Source organism: Ovis aries, chromosome 7, assembly GCF_016772045.2.
Source record: "Ovis aries strain OAR_USU_Benz2616 breed Rambouillet chromosome 7, ARS-UI_Ramb_v3.0, whole genome shotgun sequence".
Taxonomy (NCBI): domain Eukaryota; kingdom Metazoa; phylum Chordata; class Mammalia; order Artiodactyla; family Bovidae; genus Ovis; species Ovis aries.
In genome coordinates this window covers 84,854,936-84,877,198 of record NC_056060.1, presented here as the reverse complement: position 1 = coordinate 84,877,198, position 22,263 = coordinate 84,854,936, and the positions used below count along the sequence as shown (strand labels likewise).

Genomic DNA, 22,263 nt, shown 5'->3' with positions numbered 1-22,263 from the left:
GGCTCCTGGTGCACACATGCCTCCTTTTAAGGGTGGCTGTTGCTCCTGAAATTGTGCTTGTGGTGGCATCAGCAAAGGCTCAGTCCTGGTCTAGGTGAGAGCAGCCTTTGCCCCCCTTTCCAGCCTCCGCTCCCCTTTCCCCAAGTGCCTGACTCATGGCCGACTTCTCCACCCAAAGGTCCCTCTCGTGACAGAGCGGACAGCCAATGACCACAGGCTCCCAGAACTTCCCTAGTGACTGAGTCAGGGAAGAGGAATGAAAAGGGACATCTTTCTAACCTCCAGGCCAGGAAAGGGGCGGATGCAGACCTCACTTTCTCCAACTCTTGGAGAAAATAAAAAGCTCCATTAAGATGCTTTGGCACTTCCACCAACTCCCAACCAGACGCCAGCCCACGGCAGCCAACAGCTGAACTCACACAACTCGGGTGCTGTTCCCGTGCTTAACCTCACCACTCCCTGCCTGGTGACAGATGGTGAAATAGCCCAAAGCAGAAGAACTGTCTCCTTTGTCTGACATGTCACATGCTGTCAATTCCTGGAAGCGGTTCATGTGACCCCGTGTGCACAGTTAGTCGCTCAGTCGTGTCTGACTCTGTGACCCCATTAGCCCGCCAGGCTCCTCTGTCTATGGAGTTCTCCTGGCAAGAATACTGGAGTGGGTTGCCATGCCCTCCTCCAGGGGATCTTCCCAACCCAGGGATCAAACCCGGGTTTTCTGCATTGCAGACAGATTCTTTACCAGCTGAGCTACCAGGAAGCCCCTCATGTGACCACACATGTTTCTAATACTCCCAAGTTTTCATCTGAGTCTGATTGGGCTTTCTTGGTTGAAAGACCCCCACTTTTGACTTTCAGAGGTGAAACTCAGATCAGAGGGCTTACTCACAGGCAGGCCCTGGAAGACTGGTTTCTTAACAGGCTGCCACGAGCCAGACCCAATTCCTCCCACTTCAGGGTGAGCCTCCAAAAAGAGACAGGCTGGGCCCTAGGTAGTTTTTTCCTAAGACACCAACTTCATACAGTAACTAGCCCTGCCTCTTGGTCCCAGAGAGATCTGGAAAGAAAAAGAAATCTAAACCTTGCACCAGAAAAACTATTAAAATTAGCCATATCTACCACCATCCCCGGAAAGTAATACCATGAACTCTGGCCTGGGATTTAGGGAGTTACTCAGGACCTACTCACATGAGGTCGCTCCCCTCCTACTTGGCCTGACTCTTCCACCATTAGTCACTCCATCAGCCTTAGAGTCTAATTCCTCTTCTCTTAGATTTGAATTCAGGAACTTTTCTTTTCTATCGCTCAAGTCCATAGGGTCTCAAAGAGTCTGACATGACTGAGCGACTGAACAACTCTTTTCTCAGAGCTCAGAATGTGGGTTGGCACAGAGTAGATATTCAAGAAATATTTGTTCAGTCAGTAAATAAAGGCTGTGGTACATTGTCTCAAAGAAACCATAGCTCCCAAGAACTGACATAAAGGTCAGAGTGCTTGGCCCTATAAATGGAGAGTATAGCCCTTAATGGGTTTCCTGGGTGGCCTGCTAATGCAGGAGATGTAAGAGATATGGGTTTGATCCCTGGGTCAGGAAGATCCCCTGGAGGAAGGCGTGGCAATTCATTCCAGTATTCTTGCCTGGAGAATGCCATAGACAGAGGAGCCTGGTGGGCTACGATCCACAGGGTTGCAAGGAGTCAGACACCACCGAAGAGACTTAGCACACATACACATAGGCCTTACTGGCTTCCCAGGTGGCTCAGGGGTAAAGAATCCACCTGCCAAGCTGGATTCAATCCCTAGGTTGGGAAGATCTCCTGGAAAAGGAAACGGCAACCCGTTCCAGTATTCCTGCTTGGGAAATTCCATGGATGGAGGTGCCTGGCATGCTACAGTCCATAGGGTCACAAAGAGTCAGACATAACTTAACGACAAACCAACCAGCCAATGAAACCCTTAACCCAAGGTTGTACCACATGAGATAGACAGCCAAGGGGTTTAGAGCCTTCATTCACTGACTCTCATTTGTCACATTACGTGTGGTCTGTCAGCTGGGGAAACACCCAGAGGCTGGCCGGGATACATGCAATCCAGTACCAATAGAATTCAAAGAGAAACAAAGACTGATGGCCAGGGGCCGTGTCGGGTACTTGCAAGGGACAGAGATCCGGCCGCAGTGGGGAAACCCTGGTGAAGGACGTAGATTTTTGTGGAGCAGCATGAGAACACAAAGCGAGCACTCCAGGGACAGATAATGGGGTCCTCTCTTCCCCAAGGAGAGACAGAAGAATTCTGGAGAGAGAAAAATCAGTTATCACAGCCACATGGATGGGCTGAGCCCCACCAGTCTCCGCTTGTTACCGTGGATCAGCATCACCCTCAGGTGGCTGTTGGTGGTGGTTTAGTAGCTCAGTCGTGTCCAACTCTTTGCGACCCCATGGACTATAGTCCACCAGGCTGCTCTGTCCATGGGATTTCCTGGGCAAGAATACCAGAGTAGGTTGTCATTTCCTTTTCCAGGGGATCTTCCTGACCCAGGGATCAAACTCGGGTCTTCTGCATTGCAGGCAGATTCTTTACCAACTGAGCCACCAGGAAAGCTCATCTGTAAGGGGCCTGGGAGAAAATGTGGTAACACCAGGACCACTAGGCCCTGAGGAGAGGACTTCTTACTCCCAGGACCCATCTCCTGACAGTGAGGACCAAGTCAGTTCTGTGTTCTGCCACCAAGGCTACTGCCTACGTCAAAGACAGGAGCCATCCAGGACATACAGAGATTGAAAAGCTGCTTTGTGCCAACCCCTGGCAAAAGGCCCTTCTTGGAATCAAAAAGGAGTTAGAAAGGTCCATAGGACCTCAGGAGCTGCATCATGGCTCAAGTCAAAAAGACCAAATCAGGGATATTCTGGAACCCAGGAGCTCTGGGAGAGGCCCCGACAACCAGAATGACTGGAACTTTTTCTGAAATCAACAGCTGACTCTAAAATCAAGAATGGCGAGCCCTGTAAACCAAGGGTGTGGCCCCTAATCCAAGGTGGCTCTTTACCAGGTGGCCAGGACCTGATCTATATACAGGAAGCCTTTTACTTTCTGAGTGTATTGAGCAAGTCTACAGACATTTTTTTCAGGGCACTTAAGGGGTTTCCCTGATAGCTCAGTTGGTAAAGAATCCACCTACAATGTAGGGGATGCCCCTTCAATTCCTGGGTCAGGAACATGCCCTGGAGAAGGGATAGGCTACCCACTCCAGTATTCTGGGGCTTCCCTTGTGGCTCAGTTGGTAAAGAATCCACCTACAATGTGGGAGATCTGGGTTTGATCCCTAAGTTGGGAAGATTCCCTGAAGAAGGGAAAGGCTACCCCCTCCAGTATTCTGGCCTGGAGAATTCCAAGGACTGTCTAAGTCCACGGGATCACAAAAAGAGTCAGGCACGAATGAGCGACTTTCATTTTCACTTTCAAAAGCCCACATTTGCACAGAATTTCACAGTTTTCAAGGCACCTGCACATCCAGCATACAAACAGCATCAAAACCATCCAGTGAGGTGAACACAGGAAGCCCATGGCACAGATGAGACACGGAGCCCTGGGAGGGGCCCGTCCTTCTCTCCCTTTCATAACTGAGCTGGCTCAACTCACTGAAGTCACAGAGCTGATGAGTAGTGAGGTAACACCAGACTTCTGTTGGTCCACTCCCAGCCCTGCTGTCTTCCCACAGAGCCTTGCTGAGCCAGGCTTCAAGCAGCCACACAGCCCAGGAACACGTGGTCTGAGACCCAAGAAGAGCCAGGGACCAATGGGGTCGTTTGCAATGGGGTTTGCTACATAACTAAGGAATGTGTTTGGGTCGTTATAGAATAGCTAACAATTACTCTGGACCTCTTATCAACATTCTTTCTAGGGGCGTCCCTGGTGATCCAGTGGCTAAGAGTCCATGTTCCCAATGTAGGGGGGCCTGGGTTCGATCCCTGGTCAGGGAACTAGATGCTACATGCCCCAACTAAGACCTGAAACAGCCAAGTAAATAACTTTCTTCTTAAAGTTCTTTCTGGACAGTGAGTCAGAGGCAGTACAGTAACTGGAGAAAATGTCAATATCTGTGGTGTCTCTGAACAAAATTACAGTGGTGGTCTGATCTCTGCAAACACAACTTCCTTTCCCTCACAGTAGCCTTGAGAGAACCAGCCATTGCCAAGGAGGACTGTCATTATCGTTGTATAGTTGCTCCCTCTTTTGCAATCCCATAGACTGTAACCCGCCAGGCCCCTCTGTCCCTGGAATTCTCTGGGCAAGAATACTGGAGTGGGTTGCCATTCCCTGCTCCAGGGGATCTTCCTGACCCAGGGATCAAACCCGCATCTCCGCTTGGCAAGCAGATTCTTTACCGCTGAGACACCAGGGCAGCCCTAGGGCTGTCTTTACTCCACAAATAAAGCAAGGCATTATCGAGATGGCTGTCCCAAGGCTAGAGGCTGAGGATGTCCCCTGGCAGCCAGGTCTTCCCAGGGTCCCACCCCCCAAGTCAGCCAGTCTCAAAGGAGGAGCTTCCCCACCTGCCACTCTTCCCAGGACCAGCTTCCAAGGCTGCTTAGGAAGCAGGTGCAGGGGATTTTTTCAGGAGGCCCACTGACACATAAAAAGTGGAAAAGACTAGTAGGAGGGCTGGGCCAAGCTGCATTTTTCCTGCACCCACCACTCCCATGCTCCCGAGGCCCTGGGTGACATGTTATTCAATGGCAAATATATGCTCTGGAATCTCCCTTCAGCAATGAGAAGACAATGCCCCAAAGATAAACGGTAAAACCAGAACACCAGTCATCCATCTTTCCATCTGCACATTCTCGGTCCCCACTGTGTGCCCACCAGGGCCTCTTCTGGCCTGTTTTCTATAAACAAGGTCTTATGGGAGGTGACCGATTTCTAGAAAGGTAGTGATGCCAGCACCAACCTAGCGCATTGGTGGAGGGAGTGGACAGGAGGTCTGCTTAAGTTCATTCCTGACCTATGGCGTCAGGGAGGAGGATGGGTGAGTGGTATTCCTGGGACAGCAGCTGAGATGAAAGAAAGGCCTAGATCCAGAGATATCTGAAAGAGTGCTGTGAACCTGAGTTTAGTGAGGAGGGAGAAGGTGGATGTGCACTCAATGAATGTCTGTGGAGGCTCCTCCTGGTTCAGGAGCTTTCACACCTCTTTTAACATGGGTGTCCACCTGTGAGGCTGGCTTTCTCAGTACAGATAAGGAAGCTGATGCCCCAAGAGGGCAGGTGTCCAACCAGAGGCTCCAAAGACGGGGCTGGCAGAGCTGGGTCAGGGTCCCACGGCTCCTGTATCAGGAGTTCTCAAATTTCAGTATCACAGTCCCCGGTGGAGAATCAAAACCACAGATTCTAAAGTCCCACCCCGGAGAGGGTAATTCCTTGGATCTGGCCCCCTAGGCCTGGCAATCTGCATATCTCACAAACAACACTCCCCCCTTCCCCATCGCTCCCCACCCCCTCAAGTGGTGCTGATGCTGAAGATTCCTGGAGCTCACTTAGAAACAATGGCCCTTCACTGCCCCAAGGACTGCCCAGGTGGCACTAGCGGTAAAGAACCTGCCTGCCAGTACAGGAGACATAGGAGATGAGGGTTCGATACCTGGGTCGGGAAGATCTCCTGGAGAAGGGCATGGCAACCCGCTCCTGTATTCTTGCCTGGGAAATCCCATGGACAGAGAAGCTTGATGGGCTACGGCCCATAATGTTGCACAGAGTCGGACGTGACTGAAGTGACTTAGCACCCGCCAAGGACAGAAATCAAGAGCTAATTCTCAGCTGCTGCTTCCCTTGGAGTCCCAGGCAGGGGTGGACAGTGGGATCACGGTGTGCTCCTGCCTAGCTCCTTGACAGAGAAGAATCGGGCCTCTGAGTTCATTGACTAGCTCCACAAACAGGAAGCCCAGGTCAAAGGTCTGAGGAGGCTAGGACTGCTCAAGGGGGAGCCGCCACCCCAAACAGCTGTTTGTGATGTTCCACGCGTTAAGGCCACGACTCATGGCACCCCACTTCCTACATTTCTGGGTTGGTGGGCACAGCAAATGGCCCTGAGCAGAGACAGCTGCATCCAGAGCCAGCTGGGCGGACGCAGCCATGCCAACACAGCGACGTGGGGGTACAGATCAGGAATGTCCAGGGGAGAGGAAGAGGAAGAAAAATAACCCCCAGCCTTGCTCCAGCTCCTGTCCCCTTCCTTCCTGGAATCAGCAGAGTTGTCCAATCAAGACTGATCTGGTTCCAAAACGGGTTTGTGTTCACCTCCTCTCTAAAGAAAGAGTCAGAAGGAGCCAAAGCAAATACCACTCCACTTGTGGTTCGGGGACACTCTGTCTAATCCCGAGAAGTTGATGAGCAAGGGAAAGCCAGCCCTACCTCCCATTACCCTCTTACAAACACACAGTGCCCTGGTACTCTCTGTCCTCACGCTGGGGCAAGGCCTCATCTCCAACCGTGTGGGGCTCAGAGGTCAAGCTACAGATTTCACCAGCAGAGAAAAGGAGAGATGCTTGCAAATGGGCGAAGAGGCAGAGGAGTCCGGATGGGCCCCCAGGACATGTAGGATACCTCTCACCCCTGAATAACTCAGCAAAGACAAAGGCCATTAGTCCTGAAGAACCAAGAGACGGGAGATGATCCCTTGGGTTAAGTTTGGGATGGTGCTAGACAGAAGTCAAGAGATAGAGAAGAAAGAAAGAAGAGCAAACACCCACTTGCACCTTAACCCTTTAGCTCTTTATCATCTCTGATAGTGTTAGCCACTGAGTTGTGTCCGATTCTTGGTGACCCCCTGGACTGTATAGCCTACCAGGCTCCTCTCTGTGGAATTCTCCAGGCAAGAATACTGGAGTGGGTTTTCATTTCCTTCTCCAGGGGGGTCTTCTCAACCCAGAGATTGAACCCAGGTCTCCTGCTTTGCAGGCAGATACTGTCTGGGCCACTGGGGGAAAAGCCCTGATAGGGATCTCTGATAGGTATTCAACCAATTAACACAGGGCCCTTTGATGTGGGGGTGGGGGGGGTGAGGGGGGCAGGTAAAGGCAAGGGAAGGACATCCTGTTAACAGCTTTGTTGGATAAACATCAAGAATCAGGCAGTGGAAAACGGCTGTGTCCATCTGATAAGCCTGGGCGCCATGCCTCCTTCAGTAGGATTTTAGGTTTGTAAGCCTGAGGTCTGATGTGTAGGAGCTGGCCCAGTACCTGTATCATCCCCAAGACCCTGAAATCTTCAACACAGATGCCAGGTTCCGTCAACCACACACTGGGAAGTTAACACCGTCTCCCAGCACCAGACAGCTTTTAGTCAGAGCAGTTCTCAAGAGGAACAAGTCTCCATCAGGAGACTGCCTGGAAACTTCTAGAAAGGCCCACTCTTCCCTATTGACCCAAATTCCTGGTCACTTCATTCATGAAGAATTGGCTCATAACCATCACCTCCTTGGGGATGCTGTCCGGCTGGGTCCCCCGGACATTCACTCTGGAGCATGTCCTCCCACAGAGTGAGCCCTGAATGTCCTGTACACATGGACCCTTAAGCCTGCCACACAGTGGTATAATGAGCATTTAAGTGTTGGTCTCTCTTTCCAGATCAGCAGCCAATTATCTGTGCTGAGGATGTAGTAGTGACAGCACCTGTTCTTCATTTGGCTGATAAACTCTGCTCACTAAAGGCCCTCGTTACTCCTCTCATCCACCTTTTGCAGCTGCTGTTCAGTTGCCAGTCGTGTCTGACTCTTTGTGACCCCACAAACTACAGCACTCCAGGCCTCCCCCATTCCTCATCATCTCCCCAAGTTTTCCCAAGTTTATGTCCATTAGCTAACATTATCTCCTGTGGGCTCCCAGATGGCTCAGATGGTAAAGAATCTGCCTGCAATGTAGGAGACCTGGGTTCAAACCCTGGGTCGGGGAGATCCCCAGAGAAGAGAATGCCAACCCACTCCAGTATTCTTGCCTGGAGAATTCCATGGACAGAGCTTGGTGGGCTATAGTCCACGGAGTAACAAAGAGTCGGATACAACTGAGTAACTAATGCTTTCTTTCAATATTATCTCCATCTTACAAAAGAAGATGCCAAAAGTTAGAAAAGTTAAGGTCTTGTCCAAGAGTACACAGCAGGACTAAAGATGGTGTTCTAACCATCGTGGGCCCAGCAGAGTTCAGGTGCCCTGTAAGGACTGAATAGATTTTTCCACTGAAGTAATAAGATTGAGTCATGTCAGGAGGACAATCCAGGCATGAGAGTTCCTTTCGACAACCACCTGAGCTCTCAGCTACCTGAGTGGTCACCTTACTTCCCCTCAGGAAAGGAATACTTGTTTACTAATAAATCTGACCGGTCACAGGCTCCTGTTATGCCCAGAGCCCTGAGACATGGGAGAGATGTATTAGTCAAGGTTCCAGTCCTTTGGCAAGTTTCCCATTTAGAGGAGGTGGAGGAACAGGGGAAGAGGACAGGAGAAAAGTTAAGGAAGCAGGGAAACTCAAACCATGGGGAAACAAAGGCCAGTATCCATGGAAACTCAGCAGTTACACAGAAGGGCAAGGATCACCTTCTGCCGGCACAGAGACTGAGGGGTGGCGGGGGGAGCAGGTATCGGGACCCCAACCACAGGAGCCACCTCCCAAGCGGTGTGTGTCCTGTTTCTTTGGTAGTAGAGCGCACACACACACACACACACACACACACACACACGCACGCACACGTATGGCCTAAGCTTCACTATTTTCATTGTTTCTAACTGTGCAGTTCAGCGGCATTAAGTGCATTCTATTACTGTGCAACCATCGTCTCCATCCAGCACCACTTTTCAGCTTTCCAAACTGAATCTCTGTATCCATTAAACATGAACTCCTGCCACCCTCCTGCCCCAGCCCCCCTAAACCACCATTTTACATTTTGCCTCTATGAATTTGATTACTTACAGTACCTGTGGTATAATATAAATTTATTTAGTCTTTCTCTCTGGTTCCTGGCACAGAGCTCTAAATCCTGGGCTTTTATGAGTGATAGGAGTATCCTTTGTGATTCATAGGGATCCTGTTTCCATCACACCAGAGCTTATGCTATGAGGTGACTCAGACTGGAGCCTCTCTAGAGCCTTGGGATGGAGCTGGTCTCCAGAAGCTCAAGTGATTAGAGTTTGGGAACTTTCAGCAAACCCCCGGAGAAGGCAATGGCAGCCCACTCCAGTACTCTTGCCTGGGAAATCCCATGGACGGAGGAGCCTGGTAGGCTGCAGTCCATGGGTCAAAGAGAGTCAGACACGACTGAACGACTGCACTTTCACTTTTCACTTTCAAGCGCTGGAGAAGAAAATGACAACCCACTCCAGTGTTCTTGCCTGGAGAATCCCAGGGACGGGGGAGCCTGGTGGGCTGCCGTCCATGGGGTTGCACAGAGTCGGACACGACTGAAGCGACGCAGCAGCAGCAGCAGCAAACTCCCCTCCCCCTCCTTGAGAATAGGAGGGCAGCAGGGAATTGAGCTCTAGAAAAACCCTTGAACTAGGAAAGTTCCCTGAGGCTGGTAAACATGTGACATCAAAGTGCTAAGAGGGCGGCACCCCACAGAGGCTCTGGAATCTCCTCCACTTGGCTTTTCCTGACTTGTACCCTTTATAATAAACCAGGAAAAACAGTTAAGTAAACAGTTTATCTGAGTTCCCTGAGCCATTTTAGCAAATTACAGATCCTGAGCAGGGCTCACAGGAACCCCACCTTATAGCTAGTCAGTCAGAAATACAGGAGGTCCCTAGGACTTGCAAATGGAGACAGTCTTGTGGGTCCAAGCCCTTAACTTCTGGGGTCTGCACTAACTCCAAGTAGTTAGTGTCCGAGTTGAACTGAATTGTGGAACACCCAGTTGGTATCGGAGAAAGTCAGAATTGGTTGGTGTCAGAATGAAAAGACAGCTCAATACCTCACATAAGTAGATTTCCAGAATATCTATTTCTGTGACTACCGTATTTAACTCAGCCACAACGTCTTTAAGGTCCATCCGTATGTAGCATGTCACAATTTCCTTTCTTTCTAAGAATGAATAATATTTCACCGTGTGTATATCTCATATTTTAACAATCAGCCATAGATGAACACTTGGGTTGCTTCCACCTTTTAGCGATTGTGAAGAATGATGCCGTAAACATGGGAACAAATATCTGTTCAAGGTCCTGCTTTGAATTCTTTTGGGTATATACCCGGAAGTAGAACTGCCAAATCCTATGGTAATTCTATTCTTAATTTTTTGAGGAAGCGCCATACTGTCTTCCACGTGACTGCACCATTTCACATTTCCATCAGCAGTGCACAAGGGTTCCAATTTCTCCACATTTTGGCCTACGTTTATTACTTTTTTCTTTTGGACAATCATCTTAAGGGGTAATGAAGTGGCATCTCATTGCAGTTTTGATTTGTATTTCCCTAATGCTGAGCTTTTTTTCATATACTTATTGACCATCCATGCATCTTTTGGGGGAGAGAAATTTCTATTCAAGTCTCTGGCTCCTTTTTAAATTGGGTTGCGTGTTTGATGTCGTTCAGCTGCAGGAGTTCTTTATGCATGCTGGCTATGAACTGCATATCAGATACATGATTTGCAGATATTTTCTTCCATTCCACGGTTTGCCTTTTCATTCTGTTGAGAGAGTCCTGTTTACATGAAAGTTCTCCGCTTTGATGTGGTCCAATTTATGCTATTGTTGCTATAGATGTTTCTAGTCTCACATCCAAGAAATCACTGCCGTCATTACCAAATCCAGGATCATGAAGATTTCCCCCTACATTTTCTTCTAAGAGTTTTATAGCTTTGCACAATACCATCTGTTGAAAAGACTGGTGGTGCTCATGTGTCCTTGTAGGTTCATCAGCTGTAACCCATGCACCACTCTGGTGGGGGTGGTTGACAGTGTGAGGCTACACAAGAAACACGTGTGGGGAATATTTGGGAAATCTCCACCTTCCCCTTGCCTTTGCTGTGACCCTAGAACTGCTCAAGAAAACAAAGTCTATTAAAAAAAAGAAGGCTGTCCTTTTCCTCTTAAATGGTCTCGACACTCTTGTTGAAAATCATTTGACCATATAAAGTGGTCATGCATGGATGTGAGAGCTGGACTGTGAAGAAAGCTGAGCTCCGAAGAATTGATGCTTTTGAACTGTGGTGTTGGAGAAGACTCTTGAGAGTCCCTTGGACTGCAAGGAGATCCAGCCAGTCCATTCTAAAGGAGATCAGTCCTGGGTGTTCATTGGAAGGAATGATGATAAAGCTGAAACTCCAATACTTTGGCCACCTCATGCGAAGAGTTGACTTGTTGGAAAAGACTTGATGCTGGGAGGGATTGGGGGCAGGAGGAGAAGGGACAACAGAGGATGAGATGGCTGGATGGCATCACTGACTCGATGGAGTTGGTGATGGACAGGGAGGCCTGGCATGCTGCGATTCATGGGGTTGCAGAGAGTCGGACACGACTGAGTGACTGAACTGAACTGAACTGATGTGGGGGTTTATTTCTGGACTCTGTACTCCTTTGGTCTGTAAGTGTGTCTTTATGCTGATCCTACACTGTCATGATTACTACAGCTTTGTTATTAGTTGTGTTAGTTTTATTACACACATTAAGAAATGTCAGATCTCCAACTGATTCTTTTCCAAGATTGCTTTGACTACTCAGTGTCCCTTAAACGTCTGCATATGAATTTTAGGATGCATTTTTTCCCTTCATCCGGGGAAAAGATGAAGGAAAAGATTTTTTTCCTTCATCTTTTTTTCTTCCTTAAAAAAATCAGGATTTTGATAGTGATTGTGCTGAATTTATAGATTTATACTAATGCTTTGTGTCGTATTGACATCTTAACAATATTAAGGTCTTCCAATCCATGAACACAGGAAGTTTTTACATTTATTTCTGACTTCTTTAATTTTTTTCAGTAACATTTTACAGTTTTCAGTGCAGAAGTCTTTCATTTTGCTGGTTAAATGACTCAAGTGTTTTCTTCAATGCTACAGTAATTGGAATTGTTTCACTTTCCTTTGGGGATTGTTCATTGTTAGTGTATAGAAACAATTGATGGAAAATGTTGCGCGTTTGGTCTGCTTTGTGCTCTCAAGTTTGCAGGGAGGGACAGGAGAAGGGAGAGGGGAGAGGCAAACGGGCAAAACGGCCATGAAACTTTCTACCATTTTGAATGTGACTTTTTCTTCAGTTGGGTGTTTCCTTGGTTGCTGTAGATCTTTGATGTACAGAAATCCCATAGGGAAGGTTATTTTAGCCAGTTTCTCATGTATTTAATGTTTCTGTGGGAGAAGTGTGTGTGTGTGTAGCTTCCTGGTCCTCCGTCTGCTGATGTCACTCTCCAAGGCTTTAGGCTTAATCTCTAAGCAATGTATCTTCAAGGACAGAACTAAGAAGCCAAACTGGTCAGAGCAGGGGAAAAACTGGGAGGGAACAAGAGATGGGTAGCCAGGAAAGCCAAGGAAGGAGGGGCCCTAGATGCTAAACTGAAGATGTAGACCTGATCCCACAGAATCATCAGACCCTCAAGACTGCCTGCCAAGACAACACGGCCAAGTCAGGAGTCAGGCCAGGCCACCAGAGCCTCCTCCCCTGCAGTGCACTGAGCTGCAGGTCAAAGAAGCAGGATTAGGAGCTTCCGCTATGGTTCCACTTCACAGGCCTGCAGGGCCTCCCCATCCCCCCAAACTCCCAGGGCTCTGTTTATTTTCAGAACTATAAGTGAATCAGAATTATGAGCCCCACCCAAGCCCACCCTCCCGTCTCACCCTGGAGAGTGACTGAGATCCCAGCTCCTCCACCTGGGAACTGGACCCGTCTATAGCAGCAAAGACAGGCCAGCCCTGACAGGAAGCCGGCTCCAGGCCGGAGGGCGCCTCCCCAGGGCACCGGGCTCCTCTCTCCTGGTGAGTTCACGTCTGATCACAAACCTCGCCTGGGAAGCCAGGTGGAAACACAGGCGCCTGGCCTCTTCCCTGGAGGATCTGATTCGGAAGTCCAGGTGAGGGCCCAGGCATCTGTAGTCTGTCCTGGACCCACAGGTGAGGTAAATGGGCACCATTTGAAGGAGCACTGGTCTAGTTTCCTTCCTGGAGTGGCCAGCCTCTGAGCTCACCCACCTGCCTGTATCTTTGGTGAGCGCTTTGCATGAAGGAGAAACCAGAACTGGCATTCAGTTCCTCTTTACCTTCCCTAGAAGTCTCACCCTAGAAGTCTTATATGACCCACAATCTCAAAACATGGACGGTAACAACAACAGCATAATTTTTTAGTTTTATCAGAATTAAAAAAAAAAAAACAAACAGATTTCATAAGCCAGACTCCAAAGACAAAATATTGCATGATTTTGGTTATATGCAGGACCTAGAATAGGCAAATTAATGGAGACAGAAAGTAGAATAGAGTAGTGATAGAATAGAGATTACAGAGGAGTTGCTGTTTAATGAGTACAGAGTTGTTGGGAATAATAAAAAAAAAATTGGGGTATAGATACTAGTAGTTCTTAAACAATATTGTGAAACTACTTAATGCCATTGAACTGTATACTTATGAATGGTTAAAATTATGAATGAGTTATAATTTTAGCACAATTTTAAAATTTTTAAGTAAAAATCTGGTTTCTGGCTTCTTTAAAGGCACCAACAAATGAGATGGTCTGATAACATGAGATGGTCATGCTGTGTATACGAGCGGGTGGCAGAGGCTGAAGCAGCTGTCAGTTCAGCTGGGACGTGTGCTCTCACGATGCCATGACCCCCCTCCTGTTTCACTTTTCCTTCCACGACCTGGCTGCCCCTATGAGCATTAGAGGGTTGGTGCTGGCCCCACCCCTTCTCATGCCAGTCTCCACCAGCCTTGCCCTGGCTCTCCCAATCCCTGCCTGGTCCTCTCTCCCAACTAGAAGGGGAGGTCAGCAAGTAGCCAGCCACGGGGGCAGCTGCTTCATGTGCCTTGACAATGACCACAAGCAAAAGCACACAGGCACTGGCCTTCACCTCCCCCCAGACATCACTCAGACCTTGAGAGCTTCCTGACATGGCAACAGCCAGACTGATAAGCCTGAACTTTCACCCACCCACGTGCTCGGAAGTCTGGAACAAGACAAGGCCAGCCAGCCACCTCTCCTGACCTTGACTCCTGAGTCAGCCTCAGGAACACCCAGTCTCCCTGGGCAACAGAGGACCAGCCAGTCCAGCATACACCACCTCAAGACGGGACTGCCTTTCCTAGAGCCTGCATTTATCCACGAGAGCCTGATTTCCAAATGCTTGAAATATGATGAGATTCAGGACCTAATGCCCCCGAATTTGGGACCCTGGCATAGTGAATATTTTAAGCTGAAGGAGTCTGAGAACTGCAAAGCAGAAAGGTCACTGTGACCTCCTCCCCTCTCCTCCCCATTCTTCCCCCAAACAAGCCTTAAAACCCTCCTGTGGGAGGTACCCTCCTGGCTCCCAGAGGAAGGGAGCATCCTTGTCTCTGAAGATAAAGGGACACTGCAGAAAAGAATCCTGACAAACAGGCCTTGACAGTGCTCCCAATCTACAATGATCTCAGACCTATCCTATCACACTCCTCTGAGTGTCCACTCTTATCAAACCTGGCACAGAAGTGCACAAGTCTGCACTTCCCTTGTGACTCAGTGGTAAAGAATTAGCCTGCCAGGGCAGGAGACAATCCCTGATCCAGGAAGATCCCACATATGGCGGAGCAAGTAAGCCCGTGCGCCACAACTGCTGAAGCCCCCACACCCTAGAGCACGTGCTCTGCAATAAGGGAAACCTCCGCAATGAGAAGCCCGCACACAAATAGAGAACAGCCCCTGCTTGCGGCAACTAGAGAAGAGTCCATGCAACAACAAAGACCCAGGACAACCAAAAATAAGGAAAATCATTTTTCTTAAAAAAAAGAAGTGCATAGGTCCAACTATTGCTTCATTTCCTCACAAACACTCCCGCGTCACCTAATATTTATAGTAAATCATATGCATAATTTGCTCTTATTAATCTTGACTTTGTCCATTTAATTTTTAGCTGGGGACTCTAAGACAGTTAAGGAAAACTTTTTCCTCCCCTACAATTAGCATCATCATCCCAGACATAGTGGAAAATGTTGCTAGTCTGTAGGTCTAAAATACATGCCAACTTCTAAAGACTCACCACAGAAAAAGAATGTAAAACAGCCTCTCAGTAATTTTATTACATTGATTACATGTCAAAATACTATGTTGGATATGCCGAGTTAAATAAAATATCGTTCTAAACCTAATTTCACTGTTCTATTTACTTTCGTAAACAAATTTACATTTTACCTTTTTTCAAGTGGCTCCTAGAAAATTTGGTCATGCATGTGGCTTGTGTTTGTGGCTTTCCTTATATTTCTATTGGACAGGGCTATTCTCCATAGCCCACAGCCAAGGCTGCTGTAGAACTCTAAGGTGACCATATTTTCTTCACGTTGAAGAGCAAACTGATTCTCTCTAGTCTTTTTCTGGGTGGCGCTATGCTGGGAGCTGCCCTGGGGCCCTGGAGGAAATCCCTTCTGGTCTCAGAGCTGGAGGCTCCTCATTGGGGCTGGGGCCGCCTTGAAGATCTAATCCTGCTCCCACATGTCCCTCACCCCCATGCCACCAAGGGGTCACCAGATCTCACACAAGGCTTTCCTCCCTGCCTGGCTCAATAACAATGTGTCCATATCACTCAAAACCCCACACAGACGGTTCTCCCTGGAAACAATGGAACCAGTGTTGGGAACCCTGCGGGACTGCTACCACCTGTGCGAGGGTCACAGGCAAGTGCCTCAGCTGCGGGCCACGTCTCCCTGTCCACTGCCACCCCAGCTCAGATCCACAGGTTTCCTCACCCTGGAGCCTGGAGCCCCCACTTCCTGAGGCTCAGGGAGGCAGGAACAGCCCCTCCACAGGCAGCAGGTGATGTGTGCCTGCTCAGTCACGCCCAGCTCTTTGCAGCCCCACGGACTGCAGCCCGCGGGGCTCCTCTGTCCATGGAATCCCCCAAGCAAGAATACTGGAGTGGGTTGCCATTTCCTCTTCCGGGGATCTTCCTGACCCAGGGACTGAACCCACATCTCCTGTGTCTCCTGCTTTGGCAAGCGGATTCTTTTACACTGAGCCGCCTGGGAAATCCGTCAGGTGAGGAGGCAATGCTAATGCCTGGAGATCCAGAACAGAAAGCAGGGGCTGGCTCCCAAACTCCAGACAAGCTGCTAGACACGGTGCCACCACCAACACGCCTCGAGACGCAGGCCCAGAGCCTGAGACTCGGAATCTTGCCTTTTAATTTCTAAATCTATGGTTTGTCCCCATGAAGACCCAATAATGGCCGACTGACAGGGGCTGTGGAAGAGGAACTGGCTTCGAACCTCCTTTTTATCACTCAGGGCCTGTAGGACCCCGGAAAAGGTTGTTCCATTTATCTGCATCTGAAGTTTCTCATCTGTAACAACAGAGACAATCCCACCCATCTCAGAGGCTAAAACAAAAAAAGCATATGGATGAAAAAGTGCCTTGTATTATCATAGGTGTTGATAGATATTAGCTTCTTTCTCCTTCAGTCTTCCCTTAGCAATGACAAGAAGATAGTAAAAACCTCGCAAAGAACTGAAAACAAATCCTCTATACTCTCATCTGGTTGCTTGTGCATTTTTTAAAAAATCTGGAGGTTGGTGCCTGGTACAGTTTAAAAGCCTAGGAGGAGAACTCTGAAGGCAAGGGAGTCTCTGTGTAGCCCCAGTACAGCACCTGCCAAGGCATCCATTTCTGTGCTAATACACCAACCCTGGTGGTAACGGTTTAGTCGCTAAGTCGATTCCAACTCTTGCCACCCCAGGGACTGTAGCCCGCCAGGCTCCTCTGTCCTTGGGATTTCCTAGGCAATGATACTGGAGTGGGTCGCCATTTCCTCTTCCAGGAGGTCTTCCCCACCCAGGGACCAAAGGCGGGTCTCCTGCATTGCAGGCAGATTCTCTACCACTGAGCCACTGCAGCTTCTGGGTAAACGCCTGTTGAGTCAAGGAACAAATGAGGTCAGAATTTCCAGGGAACAGGAGTCTGGCTGATCAGTGTGAAGTCTGCGGCCACGAAGAGTAACTCTCTGAAAAGACGCTTATAGTCTGTTTAGGCAGCTTCATGGAATCTTTTTTTTTTTTCCCCCTAAAAAAAGAGCTCAAGGTGTTCTATTAATATTTCTCCACCATTCCATCATGCTTTACTTAGCAAAAAAGGTTAAAACACATGCCAAGAGCCAAACAAAGTCACCTCTACGTGAGGAAGCATAAGCAATTCAGCTTTTCATAATTTTTTTTTTAACTTAGCACGGTGGGTTAAGGCTAAACGGTTAAGGCTAAATTGATGGCACCATGACAAGAATATCTGCTGTTAGGGTGTCTTTCAATGTGAAATTCTTAGCATTTTCTGACCTTGGTGGGGAGTAGGGGTAGGAAATGGCTAACTATTCTTACTAAATTTTAAAGATATATTCGGCTTTAAGTTTGGGCTTCCCTGGTGGCTCAGATGGTAAAGAATCTGCCTGCAATGCAGGAGACCTGGGTTTGATCCCTGAGTCTGCATGATCCTCTGGAGAAGGGAATGGCTACCCACTCCAGTATTCTTGCCTAGAGAATCCCATGGACAGAGGAGCCTGGTGGGCTACAGTCCATGGGGTTGCAAAGAGTCAGACACGACTGAGTGACTAACACTTAAACTTTTCCCGCACAGGTGTGTGTGGAGAAGACTGAAAAGCAATTAGCTTTTGCTCCATGGTTAACAAAGAAAGTGTTCGGTTCTCTGATCGCCCAGGCCACCTGAGGGTGCATCTGTCTCCTGGCCTCCCCAAACAATGGGTTTGGGACTGCAGTGACCTTGTCTGAATCCCGTTGGGGCTGCAAATAGACAGCTTTAACCCTCTGGAGACACGAAAGATCCTGCCCCTCGACTCCCCAGCTTCACCCTCGGATAAAGAAAACATCCAGTAACGTCAACCCCACCAACAATGCTGCAATGGAGATGTCCAAACCTGTGGTCACACCACCTTTGAGTACAGGGTGTTGTGAATGTCACCTTCAGTACCTATTTTTTAATCGCCCTGAACAAAAAGATCCAACTGGTTTCTTCCCCAACCCTCAAATCCATTCAATCTTCTGAATGGTCAAACCCACAGGTTAGAGAAAACTGGGTAGAGGCTTTTCTGTTCCTGCTTGTGCTGAGAAGGCCCGTCTGCTGTTTCCACTGATTGCTTACACTATTACCCAAGTGGCAGGACTTACTGGCCTGAAAAAATTTAGCTCAAGTTACCTTTCTGGTGGTAAAGATGAGCAGAATGACAATTTACCTTTAGAGAAGTTTGGAAATTTCTGACCCAAATAAGAACTTTCTAAATGAAAGCTTAAACATTTTAAATCAGCGGTTCCCAACCTTTTGGCACCAAGGACAGGTTTCGTGAAAGACAGTTTTTGCACAGACTGGGAAGGGGTGGATGGTTTGGGGATGATTCAAGCACGTTACATTTATTGTGCACTTTATTTCTCATCTAATGCCACCGCTGATCTGACAGGAGGTACCTGTCCGTGGCCCAAAACTTGGGACCCCTGTTCTAAATGTAACAAACAGGAAGAGGAAACAAGCCTTCAAGAACCAAGGGCTCCTGGTCATTTGTTAGATGTGTAGCCACAACTGCATGTGCTTTGGAAGAAGTGAGACCCACCCCCCACCCCAGGCAGTGGTCCAGATAAAGAAGGACCCCATAAACAGCTGCCTCAACCTTTCGGACACAGTGATCAGACTCACACAAGCCCACCTTTCTGGGCCATGTCCAGACCGAGATGCAAAGAACTTGATATTCTCCTTCCCCTAAGGAGGAAAGACAAAGGATTAAGAGATGAACTTTCCAGGCCTTCCCACGGCTTCTAGGCCTTGGAAATTCAGAGCAAGAGCTTGATTCCCTCCTCCTGGACTTGACTCTAACTCTCAGGGTAGGCATTTGCCACCAAGCACTGCTCCCACCGTCCTGGCTCCAGCTGGGTATAAAGAAGGCGAGCGCAGCGCCAGCACTGCTCTGCCTCTCCACGTGGCGCAGGAGATGCTGCCCTCTGGGAAAGCCGGCTGGACAGGCAAAGAACACCCGCCAACCCCCAGTGGGGCTTCCCTGGTGGCTCAGAGGTTAAAGCGTCTGCCTGGAACTCAGGAGACCCGGGTTTGATCCCTGGGTCAGGAAGATCCCCTGGAGAAGGAAATGGCAACCCACTCCAGTACTCTTGCCTGGAGAATCCCATGGAGGGAGGGGCCTGGTAGGCTACAGTCCATGGGGTCACAAAGAGTCGGACACGACTGAGTGACTTCACTTTAACTAACTTAACCTCCAGTGACACAGAATAGTCTGACAGCCAGGGGCTATTCCCTGAGAAAGAAGAGCTATCCTGTTCAAGCTGGTGAAGGAAGTTCAGGAATGAGATCATAAAGACAACATGTGTTCCAGAAGCCCGCTTTCTGCCGGAGGAAGAGAAACTGCGGGTGATGCAAAGGCCCTTCCTTTCATTTCCCCACTTCTCTTACACACCCACTCGGTCACAATCATCCACTCGCTCAGTCACACCCAGCCATGGTCAGCCAGAGTCACAAACACTGCTGAAGTCAGAAAGCTAGGCTTCACGCAGTGAAGCAGTTCGGTACAACGAACACCCTCAGTCCCACAGTGAACGCCACTCACTCCTCTACCCACCTGATTGCCAAAGACAGCTATGGAGCAGGCGGTTGACACCTCATTAGCCCCGAACCAGACGGAAGCAATGCGGGAGGGCATACCCAGGATGAAGACCTGGGCCACGGAGCAGATGACCTGGCCCAGCATGGTGACTGGGAAGAGATGTGGCTGCAGGCTGCCCAGCTTCACCCAGGCCCCCAGGGAGTTGAGAGCGGAGCCAGTGAGGGCGATGGTACGCAGGCCAAATTTCTCCAAGAGCCAGGCCACCGGCAGGAGCAGAGGGATGTAGGTCACCATGTAGCACATGGACAGCCAGTCGATGGCAAAGGCACTGACCCCGTAGAAGTGCATGAAAATGTTATTGATGGCGCCGTACTGGATCCACTGGAAGGCGTTGCACATGGAGTAGCAGCTGAACACCAGGACCACCGCCCACCGGCGCTTGCTCACCTTGATCACGCTAAGATCTTCAGGGCCCGAGCTACTGGGTTGGATCAAGCCACTGGGTTGAGCCAAGGTACTTGGGTGGGCTGAACTACTAGGGTATACAGAGACACTGGGGTGGATCGAGACGCTGGGGTGAGCCGAGACGCTGGGGTGGGCCGAGACGCTGGGGTGGGCCGAGACGCTGGGGTGGGCCGAGACGCTGGGGTGGATCGAGACGCTGGGGTGGATCGAGACGCTGGGGTGGACTGAGAGATTGGGGTGCTCCTGGAGCGCCGAAGTTTGCGAAGGGGTGCCATCGTGGTCCTGTTGGTTAGGGTCTTCACTCACCATGACCGCAGCCTCTCCTGGCGCCCTAAGCAGGTGCTGACAACTCGAGTCGACTTAAAAGACAGTGGTGTCGGCTGGTCAGCTAGAGCTGACGTGGCACTTGCCCAACCTGCCCCGGAGGAATAAACTGAGTCCCCAGCCTCCGTAAAAGCCAGCGAGTGGGGCTCTTCCGCTCAGCCCCAAGCTTCGGCTCTCACTTTTCCTTGGCGTCCTCCGTCCCTGACAGCTGTCCCCCAGACCGGCTGCAGGCAGGCCTGAGCCAGGTCCCGGCCGCTGGAGCCTTGAGTGCCTCGGAGGCGTCCTGCCCACCTTCAGCCCCTCGGTCCCGGTCACAGTTTTCTCCCGGCGGCGCAGCCACTCGGCTGGGACTCGGATTGCTCCTCGGGCGGCTTGCGGCCTCGCCCCTCCGCACACGTGACCGCCCCGCCCCCGCCGTGCGCGGCTTCCACCCCTCCACGAACCCCCCACCCCCACTCCCACCCCACCCCACCCACCCCGCCCCACAGCCTCCAGCCTTCTCTAGCTGGCGGGACAGTACAGTTGTTTCGCCACCGCTTGCGGGTGCATTCCTCCCCCCCACGCCCCAGGCACCATGGAAACCGCCCGGTTAATCCCCCCACCCTGGCACTGCTTTCTCAAATTCATTTGCCCCCTCCCGGGGCACTCTGCAAGAAAATGCCCCCTGCCTTTGCGAAGGTAATCCTCTAAAGAGAGTCTCCTCCCTGTCAGTCCGCATTCCCTGCGCGCCCACACGGATGCCCGGCGCCTCCAAACGGCTCTGTGGTATCCAAGAGGGATTCTCGACTTTTGCCCACTTGGCTGAGCTTCTCAGCCCTTGTTGGACTTTCGGAATAAAGACAGATTTGTAGATTTTCCGGGCTGGTTGCGCTCCTGGGGTAAAGGCGAGAAGCGCAAACTCACTTCCCCTCTTTGCTTTCCCTGCGAACTTGGTCTTACATTGAGGAACTCAGATTTGAACCTGTTCGGTAGGACTCTTCTTTCTTCATGGATCCCTGGGCGGCCTCCTAGGCGACAACTTGAGGGCGGAAAAGAGAGGGGAGTTCTAAGACGCTGAAGACCCAGCGCGGGTTTCGCGGTGAGGTGCCCAGCACAGCGCACGATAAGTGGCCTCTGCATGCATGTAGCCCTATGCTGCCCCCTGCTGGTGCACAGCCCATTCTGCATAGAAGCCTTCAAGTCAGGGCCTCTAGGTCAGGCCTGCTGTGATTGCAGCCCTGGGGAGGAACAAGGGCCCAGATCTTCCCTGGGTTCAAACACCGACTTAGCTGCTCCCAGGCCTGCTTAGTAAATTAAGATAGCCCACCTCTCTGTGCCTTAGTAGCTTGGAAAATCAGTAAAACAGGGATGATGAAATAATAGTACCTACCTCACAGTGTTGTTTTGAGGCTTGGATGAGTTAAGGCTTGAAAGCACTTGAAACATTCCTGGCAGATGATAAGCCTTCCCGGAGTGTCAGATATCCTAACAATTAAAAATTGAACATTTCTATTGTGCTACAAATGTATACTTAGTTACCTCATTTAGTTCAGTTCAGTTCAGTTGCTCAGTCGTGTCCGACTCTTTGCGACCCCATGAACCCCAGCACGCCAGGCCTCCCTGTCCATCACCATCTCCCGGAGTTCACTCAGACTCATGTCCATCGAGTCCGTGATGCCATCCAGCCATCTCATCCTTGGTCGTCCCCTTCTCCTCCTGCCCCCAATCCCTC

General features: G+C 49.9%; 1 protein-coding gene across 4 annotated transcripts in view; it reads right to left on the bottom strand.

The window, feature by feature from the left end:
- The window catches only part of LOC101108756 (heme transporter FLVCR2), a 116,236-nt gene extending 94,560 nt beyond the window's left edge, over positions 1-21,676 (bottom strand). For 3 of the 4 annotated variants that reach the window (XM_042253084.2, XM_060418676.1, XM_012182071.5), the window contains exon 1: positions 19,779-20,905. In XM_042253084.2, the coding sequence (XP_042109018.1) occupies positions 19,779-20,537 (759 nt within the window). In that variant the 5' untranslated portion in view covers positions 20,538-20,905. Of the gene's footprint in view, positions 1-19,778; positions 20,906-21,491 lie in introns of those variants that run through there. The other variant, XM_060418678.1, reaches the window with a different exon arrangement.
- Between the last annotated feature and the right edge of the window lie 587 nt (positions 21,677-22,263).